The following is a 26,206-nucleotide window of genomic DNA, read 5'->3' on the forward strand; positions in this document are numbered from 1 at the left end:
TCCTAGTAAACTCTTCCTCTGCAATCTTCCATATTCTTGTCAACATCACCATATCGATTCACATTTCTCCCTCACAGTAACTAAGACCGCAGAAACCCCAACAACGAGAAGTACCAGGAAAACAACACCAACCACATCTGTCTCTACAACATCCAAAACCACTGGGTCAACAGAAACCAGCCCAACCTCTTCAGCCAAAACAAGTCGAAGAAGCACAACTCTGACAATGACTACATCTTCCACCAAGTCTACTGAAACCAGTACAACCCCCATACCAGCTACACCCACAACCCTCACTCTCACCACGACTACCTTGTCCACTAGCTCACCAGAGAGCACAACATCAAAGTCAACCCCTACCATTTCCACTCCCTTTACCACGCCCACCACAACCATCACACCAACTCCACTCACAACCGTCACTCTGACGACGACGGGCCCGACCAGTACTTCTCCGGAGACCACCGCATCTGAGTCCACCACCCCGATCACCGCAAAAACAACTACGCTGACGACAGTTTCTCCAACTACTAAGTCAACTAAGACCACAACGGGATCAACACCAACAGGTACATTTTAGTCATTGCTATCTTTCCGTACCTGGCCAATTACTGGTATAACAACTCGTTGTGACGCTACGTAGACTTCTTCAGCCAAACATAACTGAAGTGTTACACTTTGGTACCTAGATGGCGAAAGGCATGGGGAATATTTTTCTTCATTGGCCTTGCTCTCTGCTCCCCATCCCCTCCCGACCCCTACCCAGCTCCTTCTGACATTTCTCTGTTCAGACTAATTGGCAAAGGTCTCCTTCCACAGTTCCTTGCAGTCACTCCCGTCTGGGAGAGCATGGAGGCCCAATCATCTCGCTAGGAGGCGTAGCCCCGTCTCCTTGCTGTGGTACTCACTGCCAAGGAGCATTTTCCACTTAGGCCAATATAATTGCATTGATTGATGGTTTAGGAAGGCCTACTTCATTTAGTCACCTTCCCGGGATTCAACCCTTTTTCTTTTCTCTTCACTCTTCCTTTGCAGGAAAGGAGCCAACTAAACCTACTACTCCATCCTCACCTGGTGAGTTGACAGTCAGTTTGTAAAATAAGAGTTACAGATTAGCCTTGCTTGTCTCGATTTTAGACCCTCATATTGAGCCCTTCCAGATAAAGTTGCTAAGACACTAGGGGCAAGATGCCCTCTGGAAGCTAAAATAGCTCCCTGCACCTTAGTATCTTTTCTGGGCCTAAAAAGCAGACAGAGGGTTCCACAGATCTAGCTGTGCCCTCATCTGAAGAGCTAAACAGAGCTAGGGAGTTAACAAAGCATGAAGAACCCTACCCGGAGAGGTGAAGAGATTCCAGTTCCCACACATAGCTTCAACAGGGGAAGCAGAACACATTCAGCATCCTCCGCCAATAGGGACCTAAACTTGCAAGAATAAATAATCCAGCATTCATTTTCAGTGGGTTGGTAAATGTCTGCAAGCATAATCTGTTTTAGAAACATTTGGTGGCATAGGAATAAGAGTTTATCTCTCTGGAGGTATGGGAGGTAACCCAGAAAGCTTTAGATCAACGTACCTCAAAGAAGCAACAAACATAACACAAAACCTTCCAGAAAGACAAACACTATTTTACAAAAGTCAGACATGGGTTGTTGACGCCCTATATATCTTCCATCTGGAGGATTTAAACCACCACAACAGATCACAAGATTCTCCTTTCCAAAAATGTCTGGGTTCCTTTACAAAACAAAAAATGCATTTGCTTTTATGCAATATTGTTATTTTCACAACATTGGCTGTTAAGATACCAATTTTCAATGTTCCCAAATATCACCAATACTAAAGATATGAGGGCACCACTTCCAAATTGTTTACCCAATTTTGTCGCTTTTAATCTAGCACAGGGTTTCTCAAACAGGGGTCGCTGCTTCTGTAGGGAAAGCCCCTCGCGGGCCGAGCTGGTGTGTTTACCTGCCCCTTCAGCAGGTCCAGCCGATCGGGGCTGCCACTGGCTTCGGATCGTTGCTCCGGGCCATTGGAAGTGGTGGCCGGTACGTCCCTCAGCCCACGCTGCTTCCAGCAGCTCCCATTACCCCGGAGCAGCGATCCGCACCCAGTAGGAGCCGTGCTCAGCCAGACCTGCGGACGAGGCAGGGAAAAACACCGGCCTAGCCCACCATGGCCTTTCCCTATAGAAGCGGAGACCCCTGTTTGAGAAACCCTGATCTTGGACAACAGTGCACTCACTCTAAAACCCCTGTTCATAATGATACAATTATTTACTCATAGTAAACTCTTCCTCTGCAATCCGCCATATTCTTGTCAACGTCACCATATCGATTCACATTTCTCCCTCACAGTAACTAAGACCGCAGAAACCCCAACAACGAGAAGTACCAGGAAAACAACACCAACCACATCTGTCTCTACAACATCCAAAACCACTGCGTCAACAGAATCCAGCCCAACCTCCTCAGCCAAAACAAGTCGAAGAAGCACAACTCTGACAATGACTACATCTTCCACCAAGTCTACTGAAACCAGTACAACCGCCATACCAGCTACACCCACAACCCTCACTCTCACCACGACTACCTTGTCCACTAGCTCACCAGAGAGCACAACATCCAAGTCAACCCCTACCATTTCCACTCCCTTTACCACGCCCACCACAACCATCACACCAACTCCACTCACAACCGTCACTCTGACGACGACGGCCCCGACCAGTACTTCTCCGGAGACCACCGCATCTGAGTCCACCACCCTGAGCACCGCAAAAACAACTACGCTGACGACAGTTTCTCCAACTACTAAGTCAACTAAGACCACAACGGGATCAACACCAACAGGTAAACAAACCTCCACCATAGGCGATTGAAGCCCATTCATGTGGGAAGTGAATGCTGTAAACACAGCATATTTCCTCTTCTATCTAACTTGCTTTTTCTCACAACATAAAGCTAACTCTTCCAATATATTGCATCTTCTTTTCAGATTATTAAGCATTAGGATTGCATAGATCCTTGTAGATATGTCAGTCGAACTAATTCCTGGGTACGGACACAGAGACCAATACACCCGCTTCATTCCAGTGCAATCCAATCTGTATACCTTCCTGAAAAAGGCACATACTGAAAACCATTTCCTCTCAATGTCGCTGAAAGGAAACACACCCAGAGAGTTTAAAATAGGTTGCATATACAAGTCAAACAATGTGGGTGCTTTCTCTCTCATTGATGCACTCCAGTCCATGAAATTTGTTTTTCAATTAGGTCAATTTCTCAGACACAGTTGATGATTTGGTAAGGTCTACATCATTTAGTCACACTGACAGGAATCAAACTTTTTTCTTTTCTTTACACTCTTGCTTTCATAGAATCATAGAATCATAGAATCTCAGGGTTGGAAGGGACCTCAGGAGGTCATCTAGTCCAACCCCCTGCTCAAAGCAGGACCAAACCCAACTAAATCATCCCAGCCAGGGCTTTGTCAAGCCTGACCTTAAAAACCTCTAAGGAAGGAGATTCCACCACCTCCCTAGGTAACCCATTCCAGTTCTTCACCACCCTACTAGTGAAAAAGTTTTTCCTAATATCCAACCTAAACCTCCCCCTCTGCAACTTGAGACCATTACTCCTTGTTCTGTCATCTTCTACCACTGAGAACAGTCTAGATCCATCCTCTTTGGAACCCCCTTTCAGGTAGTTGAAAGCAGCTATCAAATCCCCCCTCATTCTTCTCTTCTGCAGGCTAAACAATCCCAGTTCCCTCAGCCTCTCCTCATAAGTCATGTGTTATAGCCCCCTAATCATTTTTGTTGCCCTCCGCTGGACTCTCTCCAATTTATCCACATCCTTCTTGTAGTGTGCGGCCCAAAACTGGACACAGTACTCCAGACGAGGCCTCACCAGTGCTGACTAGAGGGGAATGATCACATCCCTCAATCTGCTGGAAATGCCCCTACTTATACAACCCAAAATGCCATTAGCCTTCTTGGCAACAAGGGCACACTGTTGACTCATATTCAGCTTTTCGTCCACCGTAACCCCTAGGTCCTTTTCTGCAGAACTGCTGCCCAGCCATTCGGTCCCTAGTCTGTAGCAGTACATGGGACTCTTCCGTCCTAAGTGCAGGACTCTGCACTTGTCCTTGTTGAACCTCATCATATTTCTTTTGGCCCAATCCTCTAATTTGTCTAGGTCCCTCTGTATCCTATCCCTACCCTCCAGCGTATCAACCACTCCTCCCAGTTTAGTGTCATCTGTAAACTTGTTAAGGGTGCAGTCCACACCATCCTCCAGATCGTTAATGAAGATATTGAATAAAACCGGCCCCAACACCGACCCTTGGGGCACCCCCACTCCTTGCTTGAAAGGAGTCACCTAGAAATACTACACCTCTACCCTGGTATAACGCGGTCCTTGGGGGCCAAAAAATCTCACCGCCTTGTAGGTGAGACTGTGTTATATCAGATTCAGTCGCTGCCCAAGGTCCGGCAGTGGGGCTTGAGTAGGGATTTAAAGGGCCCAGGGCTCCCCGCAGCAGCTGGAGCCTCTGACCATTCTAAATCACCGCCTGAGCCCAGCTGCCAGAGCCCCGGCGGGGATTTAAAGGGCCTGAGGCTCCCCGCAGTGGCCAGAGCTCTAGCCCTTTAAATCACCTCCCGAGCCTGGCTGCCGGAGCCCCGGCGGGGGGTTTTAAGGACCCAATGCTCAAGCTGCTGTGGGAAGCCTCGGTCCCTTTAAATCACCACCAGAGTTCTGGCATCGGGGCTCGGGCAGTGATTTGAAGGACCCAGGGCTCCACATGAATTTGGATATAACGTGGTAAAGCAGCAGGGCTCGGGTGGCACTTTAAAGGGCCCGGGGCTCCCCGCTGCTTTATCACGTTATATCCAAATTAATATTATATCGTGTTGCATTCTGTCGGGGTAGAGGTGTACTCCTGTTTCAAGGGAAGAGTTCCACAATCGATGAGTAAAATCAAGATTGAATATCACCCTTGATCATCTGTTCTGACTTTAACCACTCAAAATAACTTAAATTGTCCCTTCCCACTACTTTTTGAACCACTAAACACCCTTGCAAATGTCTAGATTTTTAAAACGGTTGGCAATTAGGGCATTCATTTCAACCACTGACCCATTCTCCATTACTAAAGGATAAGTGAGGGCCACGTCGCAATTGTTAGTAAAAAATATTGCTATTGATCTAGCAGAAAGTTACCCTCACTCTAAAACCCCTGTTCATAGTGATACAATTATTTAGTCCTGGTAAACTTTTCCTCTGCAGTCTTCCATACTCTTGTCAACGTCACCATATCGATTCATATTTCTCCCTTACAGTAACTAAGACCACAGAAACCCCAACAACGAGAAGTACCAGGAAAACAACACCAACCACATCTGTCTCTACAACTTCCAAAACAACTGCATCAACAGAATCCAGCCCAACCTCCTCAGTCAAAACAAGTCGAAGAAGCACAACTCTGACAATGACTACATCTTCCACCAAGTCTACTGAAACCAGTACAACCCCCATACCAGCTACACCCACAACCCTCACTCTCACCACGACTACCTTGTCCACTAGCTCACCAGAGAGCACAACATCAAAGTCAACCCCTACCATTTCCTCTCCCTTTACCACGCCCACCACAACCATCACACCAACTCCACTCACAACCGTCACTCTGATGACGACGGGCCCGACCAGTACTTCTCCGGAGACCACCGCATCTGAGTCCACCACCCCGAGCACCGCAAAAACAACTACGCTGACGACAGTTTCTCCAACTACTAAATCAACTAAGTCCACAACGGGATCAACACCAACAGGTAAACAAACCTCCACCATAGGCGTCTGAAGCCCATTCATGTGGGAAGTGTATGCTGTAAACACAGCATATTTCCTCTTCTATCTAACTTGCTTTTTCTCACAACACAAAGCTCACTCTTCCAACATATCACACCTCCTTTTCAGATGCTTAAGCATTAGGGTTGCATAGATCCTTGTAGATATTTCACTCAAACTTATACCTGGGTACGCACACAGAGACCAATACACCCGCTTCATTCCAGTGCAGTCCAGTCTCTATACCTTCCTGAGAAAGGCACATACTGAGAACCATTTCCTCTCAACGTGGCTGAAAGGAAAGAGACCAAAAGAGTTTCAAATGGGTTGCAGAGACGAGTCAAACAATGTGGTTGCTTTCTCTCTCGTCGATGCACTCCAGTCCATTGATTTTGTTTCCCAGTGAGGTCAATTTCTCAGCCACAGTTGATGATTTTGGTCTACTTCATTTAGTCACACTGACAGGATTCAAGCTTTTTTCTTTTATTTACACTCTTGCTTTACATGAAAAGAGTTACCTAGATATACTACTCTTGTCTCAAGGGGAGAGTTCCACAATTGGTGGGTAAAAACTGAATTCTAGATCAGCCTTGTTCATCTGTTTTGACTTTAGACCCTCAGAATGATTGAAAGTATCCCCCTCACACTACTTTCCCAACCAGTAAACACCCTTGCAAATGGGTGCAGTTTTACAACGGTTGGTAATTAAGTCATTTATTTCAACCGCTGGTCCATTCTCTATTACTGCAGAATGAGAGAGGGCCACTTCGCAATTGTTTCCAAAAAAAATTGCTATTCATCTAGCACACATTTGCCCTCATTCTAAAACCCCTGTTCATAATGATACAATTATTTACTCCTAGTAAACTCTTCCTCTGCAATCTTCCATATTCTTGTCAACATCACCATATCGATTCACATTTCTCCCTCACAGTAACTAAGACTGCAGAAACCCCAACAACGAGAAGTACCAGGAAAACAACACCAACCACATCTGTCTCTACAACATCCAAAACCACTGGGTCAACAGAAACCAGCCCAACCTCCTCAGCCAAAACAAGTCGAAGAAGCACAACTCTGACAATGACTACATCTTCCACCAAGTCTACTGAAACCAGTACAACCCCCATACCAGCTACACCCACAACCCTCACTCTCACCACGACTACCTTGTCCACTAGCTCACCAGAGAGCACAACATCAAAGTCAACCCCTACCATTTCCACTCCCTTTACCACGCCCACCACAACCATCACACCAACTCCACTCACAACCGTCACTCTGACGACGACGGCCCCGACCAGTACTTCTCCGGAGACCACCGCATCTGAGTCCACCACCCCGATCACCACAAAAACAACTACGCTGACGACAGTTTCTCCAACTACTAAGTCAACTAAGACCACAACGGGATCAACACCAACAGGTACATTTTAGTCATTGCTATCTTTCCGTACCTGGCCAATTACTGGTATAACAACTCGTTGTGACGCTACGTAGACTTCTTCAGCCAAACATAACTGAAGTGTTACACTTTGGTACCTAGATGGCGAAAGGCATGGGGAATATTTTTCTTCATTGGCCTTGCTCTCTGCTCCCCATCCCCTCCCGACCCCTACCCAGCTCCTTCTGACATTTCTCTGTTCAGACTAATTGGCAAAGGTCTCCTTCCACAGTTCCTTGCAGTCACTCCCGTCTGGGAGAGCATGGAGGCCCAATCATCTCGCTAGGAGGCGTAGCCCCGTCTCCTTGCTGTGGTACTCACTGCCAAGGAGCATTTTCCACTTAGGCCAATATAATTGCATTGATTGATGGTTTAGGAAGGCCTACTTCATTTAGTCACCTTCCCGGGATTCAACCCTTTTTCTTTTCTCTTCACTCTTCCTTTGCAGGAAAGGAGCCAACTAAACCTACTACTCCATCCTCACCTGGTGAGTTGACAGTCAATTTGTAAAATAAGAGTTACAGATTAGCCTTGCTTGTCTCGATTTTAGACCCTCATATTGAGCCCTTCCAGATAAAGTTGCTAAGACACTAGGGGCAAGATGCCCTCTGGAAGCTAAAATAGCTCCCTGCACCTTAGTATCTTTTCTGGGCCTAAAAAGCAGACAGAGGGTTCCACAGATCTAGCTGTGCCCTCATCTGAACAGCTAAACAGAGCTAGGGAGTTAACAAAGCATGAAGAACCCTACCCGGAGAGGTGAAGAGATTCCAGTTCCCACACGTAGCTTCAACAGGGGAAGCAGAACACATTCAGCATCCTCCGCCAATAGGGACCTAAACTTGCAAGAATAAATAATCCAGCATTCATTTTCAGTGGGTTGGTAAATGTCTGCAAGCATAATCTGTTTTAGAAACATTTGGTGGCATAGGAATAAGAGTTTATCTCTCTGGAGGTATGGTGTAACCCAGAAAGCTTTAGATCAACGTACCTCAAAGAAGCAACAAACATAACACAAAACCTTCCAGAAAGACAAACACTATTTTACAAAAGTCAGACATGGGTTGTTGACGCCCTATATATCTTCCATCTGGAGGATTTAAACCACCACAACAGATCACAAGATTCTCCTTTCCAAAAATGTCTGGGTTCCTTTACAAAACAAAAAATGCATTTGCTTTTATGCAATATTGTTATTTTCACAACATTGGCTGTTAAGATACCAATTTTCAATGTTCCCAAATATCACCAATACTAAAGATATGAGGGCACCACTTCCAAATTGTTTACCCAATTTTGTCGCTTTTAATCTAGCACAGGGTTTCTCAAACAGGGGTCGCTGCTTCTGTAGGGAAAGCCCCTCGCGGGCCGAGCTGGTGTGTTTACCTGCCCCTTCAGCAGGTCCAGCCGATCGGGGCTGCCACTGGCTGCGGATCGTTGCTCCGGGCCATTGGAAGTGGTGGCCGGTACGTCCCTCAGCCCACGCTGTTTCCAGCAGCTCCCATTACCCCGGAGCAGCGATCCGCACCCAGTAGGAGCCGTGCTCAGCCAGACCTGCGGACGAGGCAGGGAAAAACACCGGCCTAGCCCACCATGGCCTTTCCCTATAGAAGCGGAGACCCCTGTTTGAGAAACCCTGATCTTGGACAACAGTGCACTCACTCTAAAACCCCTGTTCATAATGATACAATTATTTACTCATAGTAAACTCTTCCTCTGCAATCCGCCATATTCTTGCCAACGTCACCATATCGATTCACATTTCTCCCTCACAGTAACTAAGACAGCAGAAACCCCAACAACGAGAAGTACCAGGAAAACAACACCAACCACATCTGTCTCTACAACATCCAAAACCACTGCGTCAACAGAATCCAGCCCAACCTCCTCAGCCAAAACAAGTCGAAGAAGCACAACTCTGACAATGACTACATCTTCCACCAAGTCTACTGAAACCAGTACAACCGCCATACCAGCTACACCCACAACCCTCACTCTCACCACGACTACCTTGTCCACTAGCTCACCAGAGAGCACAACATCCAAGTCAACCCCTACCATTTCCACTCCCTTTACCACGCCCACCACAACCATCACACCAACTCCACTCACAACCGTCACTCTGACGACGACGGCCCCGACCAGTACTTCTCCGGAGACCACCGCATCTGAGTCCACCACCCTGAGCACCGCAAAAACAACTACGCTGACGACAGTTTCTCCAACTACTAAGTCAACTAAGACCACAACGGGATCAACACCAACAGGTAAACAAACCTCCACCATAGGCGATTGAAGCCCATTCATGTGGGAAGTGAATGCTGTAAACACAGCATATTTCCTCTTCTATCTAACTTGCTTTTTCTCACAACATAAAGCTAACTCTTCCAATATATTGCATCTTCTTTTCAGATTATTAAGCATTAGGATTGCATAGATCCTTGTAGATATGTCAGTCGAACTAATTCCTGGGTATGGACACAGAGACCAATACACCCGCTTCATTCCAGTGCAATCCAATCTGTATACCTTCCTGAAAAAGGCACATACTGAAAACCATTTCCTCTCAATGTCGCTGAAAGGAAACACACCCAGAGAGTTTAAAATAGGTTGCATATACAAGTCAAACAATGTGGGTGCTTTCTCTCTCATTGATGCACTCCAGTCCATGAAATTTGTTTTTCAATTAGGTCAATTTCTCAGACACAGTTGATGATTTGGTAAGGTCTACATCATTTAGTCACACTGACAGGAATCAAACTTTTTTCTTTTCTTTACACTCTTGCTTTCATAGAATCATAGAATCATAGAATCTCAGGGTTGGAAGGGACCTCAGGAGGTCATCTAGTCCAACCCCCTGCTCAAAGCAGGACCAAACCCAACTAAATCATCCCAGCCAGGGCTTTGTCAAGCCTGACCTTAAAAACCTCTAAGGAAGGAGATTCCACCACCTCCCTAGGTAACCCATTCCAGTTCTTCACCACCCTACTAGTGAAAAAGTTTTTCCTAATATCCAACCTAAACCTCCCCCTCTGCAACTTGAGACCATTACTCCTTGTTCTGTCATCTTCTACCACTGAGAACAGTCTAGATCCATCCTCTTTGGAACCCCCTTTCAGGTAGTTGAAAGCAGCTATCAAATCCCCCCTCATTCTTCTCTTCTGCAGGCTAAACAATCCCAGTTCCCTCAGCCTCTCCTCATAAGTCATGTGTTATAGCCCCCTAATCATTTTTGTTGCCCTCCGCTGGACTCTCTCCAATTTATCCACATCCTTCTTGTAGTGTGCGGCCCAAAACTGGACACAGTACTCCAGACGAGGCCTCACCAGTGCTGACTAGAGGGGAATGATCACATCCCTCAATCTGCTGGAAATGCCCCTACTTATACAACCCAAAATGCCATTAGCCTTCTTGGCAACAAGGGCACACTGTTGACTCATATTCAGCTTTTCGTCCACCGTAACCCCTAGGTCCTTTTCTGCAGAACTGCTGCCCAGCCATTCGGTCCCTAGTCTGTAGCAGTACATGGGACTCTTCCGTCCTAAGTGCAGGACTCTGCACTTGTCCTTGTTGAACCTCATCATATTTCTTTTGGCCCAATCCTCTAATTTGTCTAGGTCCCTCTGTATCCTATCCCTACCCTCCAGCGTATCAACCACTCCTCCAGTTTAGTGTCATCTGTAAACTTGTTAAGGGTGCAGTCCACACCATCCTCCAGATCGTTAATGAAGATATTGAATAAAACCGGCCCCAACACCGACCCTTGGGGCACCCCCACTCCTTGCTTGAAAGGAGTCACCTAGAAATATTACACCTCTACCCTGGTATAACGCGGTCCTTGGGGGCCAAAAAATCTCACCGCCTTGTAGGTGAGACTGTGTTATATCAGATTCAGTTGCTGCCCAAGGTCCGGCAGTGGGGCTTGAGTAGGGATTTAAAGGGCCCAGGGCTCCCCGCAGCAGCTGGAGCCTCTGACCATTCTAAATCACCGCCTGAGCCCAGCTGCCAGAGCCCCGGCGGGAATTTAAAGGGCCTGAGGCTCCCCGCAGTGGCCAGAGCTCTAGCCCTTTAAATCACCTCCCGAGCCTGGCTGCCGGAGCCCCGGCGGGGGGTTTTAAGGACCCAATGCTCAAGCTGCTGTGGGAAGCCTCGGTCCCTTTAAATCACCACCAGAGTTCTGGCATCGGGGCTCGGGCAGTGATTTGAAGGACCCAGGGCTCCACATGAATTTGGATATAACGTGGTAAAGCAGCAGGGCTCGGGTGGCACTTTAAAGGGCCCGGTGCTTCCCGCTGCTTTATCACGTTATATCCAAATTAATATTATATCGTGTTGCATTCTGTCGGGGTAGAGGTGTACTCCTGTTTCAAGGGAAGAGTTCCACAATCGATGAGTAAAATCAAGATTGAATATCACCCTTGATCATCTGTTCTGACTTTAACCACTCAAAATAACTTAAATTGTCCCTTCCCACAACTTTTTGAACCACTAAACACCCTTGCAAATGTCTAGTTTTTTAAAACGGTTGGCAATTAGGGCATTCGTTTCAACCACTGACCCATTCTCCATTACTAAAGGATAAGTGAGGGCCACGTCGCAATTGTTAGTAAAAAATATTGCTATTGATCTAGCAGAAAGTTACCCTCACTCTAAAACCCCTGTTCATAGTGATACAATTATTTAATCCTGGTAAACTTTTCCTCTGCAGTCTTCCATACTCTTGTCAACGTCACCATATCGATTCATATTTCTCCCTTACAGTAACTAAGACCACAGAAACCCCAACAACGAGAAGTACCAGGAAAACAACACCAACCACATCTGTCTCTACAACTTCCAAAACAATTGCATCAACAAAATCCAGCCCAACCTCCTCAGCCAAAACAAGTCGAAGAAGCACAACTCTGACAATGACTACATCTTCCACCAAGTCTACTGAAACCAGTACAACCCCCATACCAGCTACACCCACAACCCTCACTCTCACCACGACTACCTTGTCCACTAGCTCACCAGAGAGCACAACATCAAAGTCAACCCCTACCATTTCCACTCCCTTTACCACGCCCACCACAACCATCACACCAACTCCACTCACAACCATCACTCTGACGACGACGGGCCCGACCAGTACTTCTCCGGAGACCACCGCATCTGAGTCCACCACCCCGAGCACCACAAAAACAACTACGCTGACGACAGTTTCTCCAACTACTAAATCAACTAAGTCCACAACGGGATCAACACCAACAGGTAAACAAACCTCCACCATAGGCGTCTGAAGCCCATTCATGTGGGAAGTGTATGCTGTAAACACAGCATATTTCCTCTTCTATCTAACTTGCTTTTTCTCACAACACAAAGCTCACTCTTCCAACATATCACACCTCCTTTTCAGATGCTTAAGCATTAGGGTTGCATAGATCCTTGTAGATATTTCACTCAAACTTATACCTGGGTACGGACACAGAGACCAATACACCCGCTTCATTCCAGTGCAGTCCAGTCTCTATACCTTCCTGAGAAAGGCACATACTGAGAACCATTTCCTCTCAACGTGGCTGAAAGGAAAGAGACCAAAAGAGTTTCAAATGGGTTGCAGAGACGAGTCAAACAATGTGGTTGCTTTCTCTCTCGTCGATGCACTCCGGTCCATTGATTTTGTTTCCCAGTGAGGTCAATTTCTCAGCCACAGTTGATGATTTTGGTCTACTTCATTTAGTCACACTGACAGGATTCAAGCTTTTTTCTTTTATTTACACTCTTGCTTTCCATGAAAAGAGTTACCTAGATATACTACTCTTGTCTCAAGGGGAGAGTTCCACAATTGGTGGGTAAAAACTGAATTCTAGAACAGCCTTGTTCATCTGTTTTGACTTTAGACCCTCAGAATGATTGAAAGTATCCCCCTCACACTACTTTCCCAACCAGTAAACACCCTTGCAAATGGGTGCAGTTTTACAACGGTTGGTAATTAAGTCATTTATTTCAACCGCTGGTCCATTCTCTATTACTGCAGAATGAGAGAGGGCCACTTCGCAATTGTTTCCAAAAAAAATTGCTATTCATCTAGCACACATTTGCCCTCATTCTAAAACCCCTGTTCATAATGATACAATTATTTACTCCTAGTAAACTCTTCCTCTGCAATCTTCCATATTCTTGTCAACATCACCATATCGATTCACATTTCTCCCTCACAGTAACTAAGACCGCAGAAACCCCAACAACGAGAAGTACCAGGAAAACAACACCAACCACATCTGTCTCTACAACATCCAAAACCACTGGGTCAACAGAAACCAGCCCAACCTCCTCAGCCAAAACAAGTCGAAGAAGCACAACTCTGACAATGACTACATCTTCCACCAAGTCTACTGAAACCAGTACAACCCCCATACCAGCTACACCCACAACCCTCACTCTCACCACGACTACCTTGTCCACTAGCTCACCAGAGAGCACAACATCAAAGTCAACCCCTACCATTTCCACTCCCTTTACCACGCCCACCACAACCATCACACCAACTCCACTCACAACCGTCACTCTGACGACGACGGCCCCGACCAGTACTTCTCCGGAGACCACCGCATCTGAGTCCACCACCCCGATCACCGCAAAAACAACTACGCTGACGACAGTTTCTCCAACTACTAAGTCAACTAAGACCACAACGGGATCAACACCAACAGGTACATTTTAGTCATTGCTATCTTTCCGTACCTGGCCAATTACTGGTATAACAACTCGTTGTGACGCTACGTAGACTTCTTCAGCCAAACATAACTGAAGTGTTACACTTTGGTACCTAGATGGCGAAAGGCATGGGGAATATTTTTCTTCATTGGCCTTGCTCTCTGCTCCCCATCCCCTCCCGACCCCTACCCAGCTCCTTCTGACATTTCTCTGTTCAGACTAATTGGCAAAGGTCTCCTTCCACAGTTCCTTGCAGTCACTCCCGTCTGGGAGAGCATGGAGGCCCAATCATCTCGCTAGGAGGCGTAGCCCCGTCTCCTTGCTGTGGTACTCACTGCCAAGGAGCATTTTCCACTTAGGCCAATATAATTGCATTGATTGATGGTTTAGGAAGGCCTACTTCATTTAGTCACCTTCCCGGGATTCAACCCTTTTTCTTTTCTCTTCACTCTTCCTTTGCAGGAAAGGAGCCAACTAAACCTACTACTCCATCCTCACCTGGTGAGTTGACAGTCAGTTTGTAAAATAAGAGTTACAGATTAGCCTTGCTTGTCTCGATTTTAGACCCTCATATTGAGCCCTTCCAGATAAAGTTGCTAAGACACTAGGGGCAAGATGCCCTCTGGAAGCTAAAATAGCTCCCTGCACCTTAGTATCTTTTCTGGGCCTAAAAAGCAGACAGAGGGTTCCACAGATCTAGCTGTGCCCTCATCTGAACAGCTAAACAGAGCTAGGGAGTTAACAAAGCATGAAGAACCCTACCCGGAGAGGTGAAGAGATTCCAGTTCCCACACATAGCTTCAACAGGGGAAGCAGAACACATTCAGCATCCTCCGCCAATAGGGACCTAAACTTGCAAGAATAAATAATCCAGCATTCATTTTCAGTGGGTTGGTAAATGTCTGCAAGCATAATCTGTTTTAGAAACATTTGGTGGCATAGGAATAAGAGTTTATCTCTCTGGAGGTATGGTGTAACCCAGAAAGCTTTAGATCAACGTACCTCAAAGAAGCAACAAACATAACACAAAACCTTCCAGAAAGACAAACACTATTTTACAAAAGTCAGACATGGGTTGTTGACGCCCTATATATCTTCCATCTGGAGGATTTAAACCACCACAACAGATCACAAGATTCTCCTTTCCAAAAATGTCTGGGTTCCTTTACAAAACAAAAAATGCATTTGCTTTTATGCAATATTGTTATTTTCACAACATTGGCTGTTAAGATACCAATTTTCAATGTTCCCAAATATCACCAATACTAAAGATATGAGGGCACCACTTCCAAATTGTTTACCCAATTTTGTCGCTTTTAATCTAGCACAGGGTTTCTCAAACAGGGGTCGCTGCTTCTGTAGGGAAAGCCCCTCGCGGGCCGAGCTGGTGTGTTTACCTGCCCCTTCAGCAGGTCCAGCCGATCGGGGCTGCCACTGGCTGCGGATCGTTGCTCCGGGCCATTGGAAGTGGTGGCCGGTACGTCCCTCAGCCCACGCTGTTTCCAGCAGCTCCCATTACCCCGGAGCAGCGATCCGCACCCAGTAGGAGCCGTGCTCAGCCAGACCTGCGGACGAGGCAGGGAAAAACACCGGCCTAGCCCACCATGGCCTTTCCCTATAGAAGCGGAGACCCCTGTTTGAGAAACCCTGATCTTGGACAACAGTGCACTCACTCTAAAACCCCTGTTCATAATGATACAATTATTTACTCATAGTAAACTCTTCCTCTGCAATCCGCCATATTCTTGTCAACGTCACCATATCGATTCACATTTCTCCCTCACAGTAACTAAGACAGCAGAAACCCCAACAACGAGAAGTACCAGGAAAACAACACCAACCACATCTGTCTCTACAACATCCAAAACCACTGGGTCAACAGAAACCAGCCCAACCTCCTCAGCCAAAACAAGTCGAAGAAGCACAACTCTGACAATGACTACATCTTCCACCAAGTCTACTGAAACCAGTACAACCCCCATACCAGCTACACCCACAACCCTCACTCTCACCACGACTACCTTGTCCACTAGCTCACCAGAGAGCACAACATCCAAGTCAACCCCTACCATTTCCACTCCCTTTACCACGCCCACCACAACCATCACACCAACTCCACTCACAACCGTCACTCTGACGACGACGGGCCCGACCAGTACTTCTCCGGAGACCACCGCATCTGAGTCCACCACCCCGATCACCGCAAAAACAACTACGCTGACGACAGTTTCTCCAACTACTAAGTCAACTAAGACCACAACGGGATCAACACCAACAGGTACATTTTAGTCATTGCTATCTTTACGTACCTGGCCAATTACTGGTATAACAACTCGTTGTGACGCTACGTAGACTTCTTCAGCCAAACATAACTGAAGTGTTACACTTTGGTACCTAGATGGCGAAAGGCATGGGGAATATTTTTCTTCATTGGCCTTGCTCTCTGCTCCCCATCCCCTCCCGACCCCTACCCAGCTCCTTCTGACATTTCTCTGTTCAGACTAATTGGCAAAGGTCTCCTTCCACAGTTCCTTGCAGTCACTCCCGTCTGGGAGAGCATGGAGGCCCAATCATCTCGCTAGGAGGCGTAGCCCCGTCTCCTTGCTGTGGTACTCACTGCCAAGGAGCATTTTCCACTTAGGCCAATATAATTGCATTGATTGATGGTTTAGGAAGGCCTACTTCATTTAGTCACCTTCCCGGGATTCAACCCTTTTTCTTTTCTCTTCACTCTTCCTTTGCAGGAAAGGAGCCAACTAAACCTACTACTCCATCCTCACCTGGTGAGTTGACAGTCAGTTTGTAAAATAAGAGTTACAGATTAGCCTTGCTTGTCTCGATTTTAGACCCTCATATTGAGCCCTTCCAGATAAAGTTGCTAAGACACTAGGGGCAAGATGCCCTCTGGAAGCTAAAATAGCTCCCTGCACCTTAGTATCTTTTCTGGGCCTAAAAAGCAGACAGAGGGTTCCACAGATCTAGCTGTGCCCTCATCTGAACAGCTAAACAGAGCTAGGGAGTTAACAAAGCATGAAGAACCCTACCCGGAGAGGTGAAGAGATTCCAGTTCCCACACATAGCTTCAACAGGGGAAGCAGAACACATTCAGCATCCTCCGCCAATAGGGACCTAAACTTGCAAGAATAAATAATCCAGCATTCATTTTCAGTGGGTTGGTAAATGTCTGCAAGCATAATCTGTTTTAGAAACATTTGGTGGCATAGGAATAAGAGTTTATCTCTCTGGAGGTATGGTGTAACCCAGAAAGCTTTAGATCAACGTACCTCAAAGAAGCAACAAACATAACACAAAACCTTCCAGAAAGACAAACACTATTTTACAAAAGTCAGACATGGGTTGTTGACGCCCTATATATCTTCCATCTGGAGGATTTAAACCACCACAACAGATCACAAGATTCTCCTTTCCAAAAATGTCTGGGTTCCTTTACAAAACAAAAAATGCATTTGCTTTTATGCAATATTGTTATTTTCACAACATTGGCTGTTAAGATACCAATTTTCAATGTTCCCAAATATCACCAATACTAAAGATATGAGGGCACCACTTCCAAATTGTTTACCCAATTTTGTCGCTTTTAATCTAGCACAGGGTTTCTCAAACAGGGGTCGCTGCTTCTGTAGGGAAAGCCCCTCGCGGGCCGAGCTGGTGTGTTTACCTGCCCCTTCAGCAGGTCCAGCCGATCGGGGCTGCCACTGGCTGCGGATCGTTGCTCCGGGCCATTGGAAGTGGTGGCCGGTACGTCCCTCAGCCCACGCTGTTTCCAGCAGCTCCCATTACCCCGGAGCAGCGATCCGCACCCAGTAGGAGCCGTGCTCAGCCAGACCTGCGGACGAGGCAGGGAAAAACACCGGCCTAGCCCACCATGGCCTTTCCCTATAGAAGCGGAGACCCCTGTTTGAGAAACCCTGATCTTGGACAACAGTGCACTCACTCTAAAACCCCTGTTCATAATGATACAATTATTTACTCATAGTAAACTCTTCCTCTGCAATCCGCCATATTCTTGTCAACGTCACCATATCGATTCACATTTCTCCCTCACAGTAACTAAGACAGCAGAAACCCCAACAACGAGAAGTACCAGGAAAACAACACCAACCACATCTGTCTCTACAACATCCAAAACCACTGCGTCAACAGAATCCAGCCCAACCTCCTCAGCCAAAACAAGTCGAAGAAGCACAACTCTGACAATGACTACATCTTCCACCAAGTCTACTGAAACCAGTACAACCGCCATACCAGCTACACCCACAACCCTCACTCTCACCACGACTACCTTGTCCACTAGCTCACCAGAGAGCACAACATCCAAGTCAACCCCTACCATTTCCACTCCCTTTACCACGCCCACCACAACCATCACACCAACTCCACTCACAACCGTCACTCTGACGACGACGGCCCCGACCAGTACTTCTCCGGAGACCACCGCATCTGAGTCCACCACCCCGAGCACCGCAAAAACAACTACGCTGACGACAGTTTCTCCAACTACTAAGTCAACTAAGACCACAACGGGATCAACACCAACAGGTAAACAAACCTCCACCATAGGCGATTGAAGCCCATTCATGTGGGAAGTGAATGCTGTAAACACAGCATATTTCCTCTTCTATCTAACTTGCTTTTTCTCACAACATAAAGCTAACTCTTCCAATATATTACATCTTCTTTTCAGATTATTAAGCATTAGGATTGCATAGATCCTTGTAGATATGTCAGTCGAACTAATTCCTGGGTACGGACACAGAGACCAATACACCCGCTTCATTCCAGTGCAATCCAATCTGTATACCTTCCTGAAAAAGGCACATACTGAAAACCATTTCCTCTCAATGTCGCTGAAAGGAAACACACCCAGAGAGTTTAAAATAGGTTGCATATACAAGTCAAACAATGTGGGTGCTTTCTCTCTCATTGATGCACTCCAGTCCATGAAATTTGTTTTTCAATTAGGTCAATTTCTCAGACACAGTTGATGATTTGGTAAGGTCTACATCATTTAGTCACACTGACAGGAATCAAACTTTTTTCTTTTCTTTACACTCTTGCTTTCATAGAATCATAGAATCATAGAATCTCAGGGTTGGAAGGGACCTCAGGAGGTCATCTAGTCCAACCCCCTGCTCAAAGCAGGACCAAACCCAACTAAATCATCCCAGCCAGGGCTTTGTCAAGCCTGACCTTAAAAACCTCTAAGGAAGGAGATTCCACCACCTCCCTAGGTAACCCATTCCAGTTCTTCACCACCCTACTAGTGAAAAAGTTTTTCCTAATATCCAACCTAAACCTCCCCCTCTGCAACTTGAGACCATTACTCCTTGTTCTGTCATCTTCTACCACTGAGAACAGTCTAGATCCATCCTCTTTGGAACCCCCTTTCAGGTAGTTGAAAGCAGCTATCAAATCCCCCCTCATTCTTCTCTTCTGCAGGCTAAACAATCCCAGTTCCCTCAGCCTCTCCTCATAAGTCATGTGTTATAGCCCCCTAATCATTTTTGTTGCCCTCCGCTGGACTCTCTCCAATTTATCCACATCCTTCTTGTAGTGTGCGGCCCAAAACTGGACACAGTACTCCAGACGAGGCCTCACCAGTGCTGACTAGAGGGGAATGATCACATCCCTCAATCTGCTGGAAATGCCCCTACTTATACAACCCAAAATGCCATTAGCCTTCTTGGCAACAAGGGCACACTGTTGACTCATATTCAGCTTTTCGTCCACCGTAACCCCTAGGTCCTTTTCTGCAGAACTGCTGCCCAGCCATTCGGTCCCTAGTCTGTAGCAGTACATGGGACTCTTCCGTCCTAAGTGCAGGACTCTGCACTTGTCCTTGTTGAACCTCATCATATTTCTTTTGGCCCAATCCTCTAATTTGTCTAGGTCCCTCTGTATCCTATCCCTACCCTCCAGCGTATCAACCACTCCTCCAGTTTAGTGTCATCTGTAAACTTGTTAAGGGTGCAGTCCACACCATCCTCCAGATCGTTAATGAAGATATTGAATAAAACCGGCCCCAGCACCGACCCTTGGGGCACCCCCACTCCTTGCTTGAAAGGAGTCACCTAGAAATATTACACCTCTACCCTGGTATAACGCGGTCCTTGGGGGCCAAAAAATCTCACCGCCTTGTAGGTGAGACTGTGTTATATCAGATTCAGTCGCTGCCCAAGGTCCGGCAGTGGGGCTTGAGTAGGGATTTAAAGGGCCCAGGGCTCCCCGCAGCAGCTGGAGCCTCTGACCATTCTAAATCACCGCCTGAGCCCAGCTGCCAGAGCCCCGGCGGGGATTTAAAGGGCCTGAGGCTCCCCGCAGTGGCCAGAGCTCTAGCCCTTTAAATCACCTCCCGAGCCTGGCTGCCGGAGCCCCGGCGGGGGGTTTTAAGGACCCAATGCTCAAGCTGCTGTGGGAAGCCTCGGTCCCTTTAAATCACCACCAGAGTTCTGGCATCGGGGCTCGGGCAGTGATTTGAAGGACCCAGGGCTCCACATGAATTTGGATATAACGTGGTAAAGCAGCAGGGCTCGGGTGGCACTTTAAAGGGCCCGGGGCTCCCCGCTGCTTTATCATGTTATATCCAAATTAATATTATATCGTGTTGCATTCTGTCGGGGTAGAGGTGTACTCCTGTTTCAAGGGAAGAGTTCCACAATCGATGAGTAAAATCAAGATTGAATATCACCCTTGATCATCTGTTCTGACTTTAACCACTCAAAATAACTTAAATTGTCCCTTCCCACTACTTTTTGAACCACTAAACACCCTTGCAAATGTCTAGTTTTTTAAAACGGTTGGCAATTAGGGCATTCATTTCAACCACTGACCCATTCTCCATTACTAAAGGATAAGTGAGGGCCACGTCGCAATTGTTAGTAAAAAATATTGCTATTGATCTAGCAGAAAGTTACCCTCACTCTAAAACCCCTGTTCATAGTGATACAATTATTTAGTCCTGGTAAACTTTTCCTCTGCAGTCTTCCATACTCTTGTCAACGTCACCATATCGATTCATATTTCTCCCTTACAGTAACTAAGACCACAGAAACCCCAACAACGAGAAGTACCAGGAAAACAACACCAACCACATCTGTCTCTACAACTTCCAAAACAATTGCATCAACAGAATCCAGCCCAACCTCCTCAGCCAAAACAAGTCGAAGAAGCACAACTCTGACAATGACTACATCTTCCACCAAGTCTACTGAAACCAGTACAACCCCCATACCAGCTACACCCACAACCCTCACTCTCACCACGACTACCTTGTCCACTAGCTCACCAGAGAGCACAACATCAAAGTCAACCCCTACCATTTCCACTCCCTTTACCATGCCCACCACAACCATCACACCAACTCCACTCACAACCGTCACTCTGACGACGACGGGCCCGACCAGTACTTCTCCGGAGACCACCGCATCTGAGTCCACCACCCCGAGCACCGCAAAAACAACTACGCTGACGACAGTTTCTCCAACTACTAAATCAACTAAGTCCACAACGGGATCAACACCAACAGGTAAACAAACCTCCACCATAGGCGTCTGAAGCCCATTCATGTGGGAAGTGTATGCTGTAAACACAGCATATTTCCTCTTCTATCTAACTTGCTTTTTCTCACAACACAAAGCTCACTCTTCCAACATATCACACCTCCTTTTCAGATGCTTAAGCATTAGGGTTGCATAGATCCTTGTAGATATTTCACTCAAACTTATACCTGGGTACGGACACAGAGACCAATACACCCGCTTCATTCCAGTGCAGTCCAGTCTCTATACCTTCCTGAGAAAGGCACATACTGAGAACCATTTCCTCTCAACGTGGCTGAAAGGAAAGAGACCAAAAGAGTTTCAAATGGGTTGCAGAGACGAGTCAAACAATGTGGTTGCTTTCTCTCTCGTCGATGCACTCCGGTCCATTGATTTTGTTTCCCAGTGAGGTCAATTTCTCAGCCACAGTTGATGATTTTGGTCTACTTCATTTAGTCACACTGACAGGATTCAAGCTTTTTTCTTTTATTTACACTCTTGCTTTCCATGAAAAGAGTTACCTAGATATACTACTCTTGTCTCAAGGGGAGAGTTCCACAATTGGTGGGTAAAAACTGAATTCTAGATCAGCCTTGTTCATCTGTTTTGACTTTAGACCCTCAGAATGATTGAAAGTATCCCCCTCACACTACTTTCCCAACCAGTAAACACCCTTGCAAATGGGTGCAGTTTTACAACGGTTGGTAATTAAGTCATTTATTTCAACCGCTGGTCCATTCTCTATTACTGCAGAATGAGAGAGGGCCACTTCGCAATTGTTTCCAAAAAAAATTGCTATTCATCTAGCACACATTTGCCCTCATTCTAAAACCCCTGTTCATAATGATACAATTATTTACTCCTAGTAAACTCTTCCTCTGCAATCTTCCATATTCTTGTCAACATCACCATATCGATTCACATTTCTCCCTCACAGTAACTAAGACCGCAGAAACCCCAACAACGAGAAGTACCAGGAAAACAACACCAACCACATCTGTCTCTACAACATCCAAAACCACTGCGTCAACAGAAACCAGCCCAACCTCCTCAGCCAAAACAAGTCGAAGAAGCACAACTCTGACAATGACTACATCTTCCACCAAGTCTACTGAAACCAGTACAACCCCCATACCAGCTACACCCACAACCCTCACTCTCACCACGACTACCTTGTCCACTAGCTCACCAGAGAGCACAACGTCAAAGTCAACCCCTACCATTTCCACTCTCTTTACCACGCCCACCACAACCATCACACCAACTCCACTCACAACCGTCACTCTGACGACGACGGGCCCGACCAGTACTTCTCCGGAGACCACCGCATCTGAGTCCACCACCCCGAGCACCGCAAAAACAACTACGCTGACGACAGTTTCTCCAACTACTAAGTCAACTAAGTCCACAACGGGATCAACACCAACAGGTAAACAAACCTCCACCATAGGCGTCTGAAGCCCATTCATGTGGGAAGTGTATGCTGTAAACACAGCATATTTCCTCTTCTATCTAACTTGCTTTTTCTCACAACACAAAGCTCACTCTTCCAACATATCGCACCTCCTTTTCAGATGCTTAAGCATTAGGGTTGCATAGATCCTTGTAGATATTTCACTCAAACTTATACCTGGGTACGGACACAGAGACCAATACACCCGCTTCATTCCAGTGCAGTCCAGTCTCTATACCTTCCTGAGAAAGGCACATACTGAGAACCATTTCCTCTCAACGTGGCCGAAAGGAAAGAGACCAAAAGAGTTTCAAATGGGTTGCAGAGACGAGTCAAACAATGTGGTTGCTTTCTCTCTCGTCGATGCACTCCGGTCCATTGATTTTGTTTCCCAGTGAAGTCAATTTCTCAGCCACAGTTGATGATTTTGGTCTACTTCATTTAGTCACACTGACAGGATTCAAGCTTTTTTCTTTTATTTACACTCTTGCTTTCCATGAAAAGAGTTACCTAGATATACTACTCTTGTCTCAAGGGGAGAGTTCCACAATTGGTGGGTAAAAACTGAATTCTAGATCAGCCTTGTTCATCTGTTTTGACTTTAGACCCTCAGAATGATTGAAAGTATCCCCCTCACACTACTTTCCCAACCAGTAAACACCCTTGCAAATGGGTGCAGTTTTACAACGGTTGGTAATTAAGTCATTTATTTCAACCGCTGGTCCATTCTCTATTACTGCAGAATCAGAGAGAGGGCCACTTCGCAATTGTTTCCAAAAAAAAATTGCTATTCATCTAGCACACATTTGCCCTCATTCTAAAACCCCTGTTCATAATGATACAATTATTTACTCCTAGTAAACTCTTCCTCTGCAATCTTCCATATTCTTGTCAACATCACCATATCGATTCACATTTCTCCCTCACAGTAACTAAGACCGCAGAAACCCCAACAACGAGAAGTACCAGGAAAACAACACCAACCACATCTGTCTCTACAACATCCAAAACCACTGGGTCAACAGAAACCAGCCCAACCTCCTCAGCCAAAACAAGTCGAAGAAGCACAACTCTGACAATGACTACATCTTCCACCAAGTCTACTGAAACCAGTACAACCCCCATACCAGCTACACCCACAACCCTCACTCTCACCACGACTACCTTGTCCACTAGCTCACCAGAGAGCACAACATCAAAGTCAACCCCTACCATTTCCACTCCCTTTACCACGCCCACCACAACCATCACACCAACTCCACTCACAACCGTCACTCTGACGACGACGGGCCCGACCAGTACTTCTCCGGAGACCACCGCATCTGAGTCCACCACCCCGATCACCGCAAAAACAACTACGCTGACGACAGTTTCTCCAACTACTAAGTCAACTAAGACCACAACGGGATCAACACCAACAGGTACATTTTAGTCATTGCTATCTTTCCGTACCTGGCCAATTACTGGTATAACAACTCGTTGTGACGCTACGTAGACTTCTTCAGCCAAACATAACTGAAGTGTTACACTTTGGTACCTAGATGGCGAAAGGCATGGGGAATATTTTTCTTCATTGGCCTTGCTCTCTGCTCCCCATCCCCTCCCGACCCCTACCCAGCTCCTTCTGACATTTCTCTGTTCAGACTAATTGGCAAAGGTCTCCTTCCACAGTTCCTTGCAGTCACTCCCGTCTGGGAGAGCATGGAGGCCCAATCATCTCGCTAGGAGGCGTAGCCCCGTCTCCTTGCTGTGGTACTCACTGCCAAGGAGCATTTTCCACTTAGGCCAATATAATTGCATTGATTGATGGTTTAGGAAGGCCTACTTCATTTAGTCACCTTCCCGGGATTCAACCCTTTTTCTTTTCTCTTCACTCTTCCTTTGCAGGAAAGGAGCCAACTAAACCTACTACTCCATCCTCACCTGGTGAGTTGACAGTCAGTTTGTAAAATAAGAGTTACAGATTAGCCTTGCTTGTCTCGATTTTAGACCCTCATATTGAGCCCTTCCAGATAAAGTTGCTAAGACACTAGGGGCAAGATGCCCTCTGGAAGCTAAAATAGCTCCCTGCACCTTAGTATCTTTTCTGGGCCTAAAAAGCAGACAGAGGGTTCCACAGATCTAGCTGTGCCCTCATCTGAAGAGCTAAACAGAGCTAGGGAATTAACAAAGCATGAAGAACCCTACCCTGAGAGGTGAAGAGATTCCAGTTCCCACGCATAGCTTCAACAGGGGAAGCAGAACACATTCTGCATCCTCCAGCAATAGGGACCTAAACTTGCAAGAATAAATAATCCAGCATTCATTTTCAGTGGGTTGGTAAATGTCTGCAAGCATAATCTCTCTTAGAAACATTTGGTGGCATAGGAATAAGAGTTTATCTCTCTGGAGGTATGGTGTAACCCAGAAAGCTTTAGATCAACGTACCTCAAAGAAGCAACAAACATAACACAAAACCTTCCAGAAAGACACACACTATCTTACAAAAGTCAGACATGGGTTGTTGACGCCCTATATATCTTCCATCTGGAGGATTTAAACCACCACAACAGATCACAAGATTCTCCTTTCCAAAAATGTCTGGGTTCCTTTACAAAACAGAAAATGCATTTGCTTTTATGCAATATTGTTATTTTCACAACATTGGCTGTTAAGATACCAATTTTCAATGTTCCCAAATATCACCAATACTAAAGATATGAGGGGACCACTTCCAAATTGTTTACCCAATTTTGTCGCTTTTAATCTAGCACAGGGTTTCTCAAACAGGGGTCGCTGGTTCTGTAGGGAAAGCCCCTTGCGGGCCGAGCTGGTGTGTTTACCTACCCCTACAGCAGGTCCAGCCGATCGCGGCTTCCACTGGCTGCGGATCGCTGCTCCGGGCCATTGGAAGTGGTGGCCGGTACGTCCCTCAGCCCACGCTGCTTCCAGCAGCTCCCATTGGCCCGGAGCAGCGATCCGCACCCAGTAGGAGCCGTGCTCGGCCAGACCTGCGGACGAGGCAGGGAAAAACACCGGCCTGGCCCACCATGGCCTTTCCGTATAGTAGCGGAGACCCCTGTTTCAGAAATCCTGATCTAGGACAACAGTGCACTCACTCTAAAACCCCTGTTCATAATGATACAATTATTTACTCCTAGTAAACTCTTCCTCTGCAATCCGCCATATTCTTGTCAACGTCACCATATCGATTCACAT

At 46.4% G+C, this 26,206-nt stretch overlaps 1 protein-coding gene across 1 annotated transcript in view; it reads left to right on the forward strand.

The window, feature by feature from the left end:
* Positions 1-26,206, forward strand: part of LOC123369013 (mucin-17-like) — a 112,524-nt gene that overhangs the window by 73,191 nt on the left and 13,127 nt on the right. Inside the window, exons 41-57 of the mRNA XM_045014391.1 lie at positions 78-569; positions 1,036-1,074; positions 2,362-2,853; positions 5,349-5,840; positions 6,791-7,282; positions 7,749-7,787; positions 9,073-9,564; positions 12,059-12,550; positions 13,501-13,992; positions 14,459-14,497; positions 15,783-16,274; positions 16,741-16,779; positions 18,065-18,556; positions 21,051-21,542; positions 22,493-22,984; positions 23,938-24,429; positions 24,896-24,934. Coding sequence (XP_044870326.1) covers positions 78-569; positions 1,036-1,074; positions 2,362-2,853; positions 5,349-5,840; positions 6,791-7,282; positions 7,749-7,787; positions 9,073-9,564; positions 12,059-12,550; positions 13,501-13,992; positions 14,459-14,497; positions 15,783-16,274; positions 16,741-16,779; positions 18,065-18,556; positions 21,051-21,542; positions 22,493-22,984; positions 23,938-24,429; positions 24,896-24,934 — 6,099 coding nt within the window. The remainder of the gene's footprint in view (positions 1-77; positions 570-1,035; positions 1,075-2,361; positions 2,854-5,348; positions 5,841-6,790; positions 7,283-7,748; positions 7,788-9,072; positions 9,565-12,058; positions 12,551-13,500; positions 13,993-14,458; positions 14,498-15,782; positions 16,275-16,740; positions 16,780-18,064; positions 18,557-21,050; positions 21,543-22,492; positions 22,985-23,937; positions 24,430-24,895; positions 24,935-26,206) is intronic.

This window comes from Mauremys mutica, chromosome 4, assembly GCF_020497125.1.
Source record: "Mauremys mutica isolate MM-2020 ecotype Southern chromosome 4, ASM2049712v1, whole genome shotgun sequence".
NCBI classification, from domain to species: Eukaryota; Metazoa; Chordata; order Testudines; family Geoemydidae; genus Mauremys; species Mauremys mutica.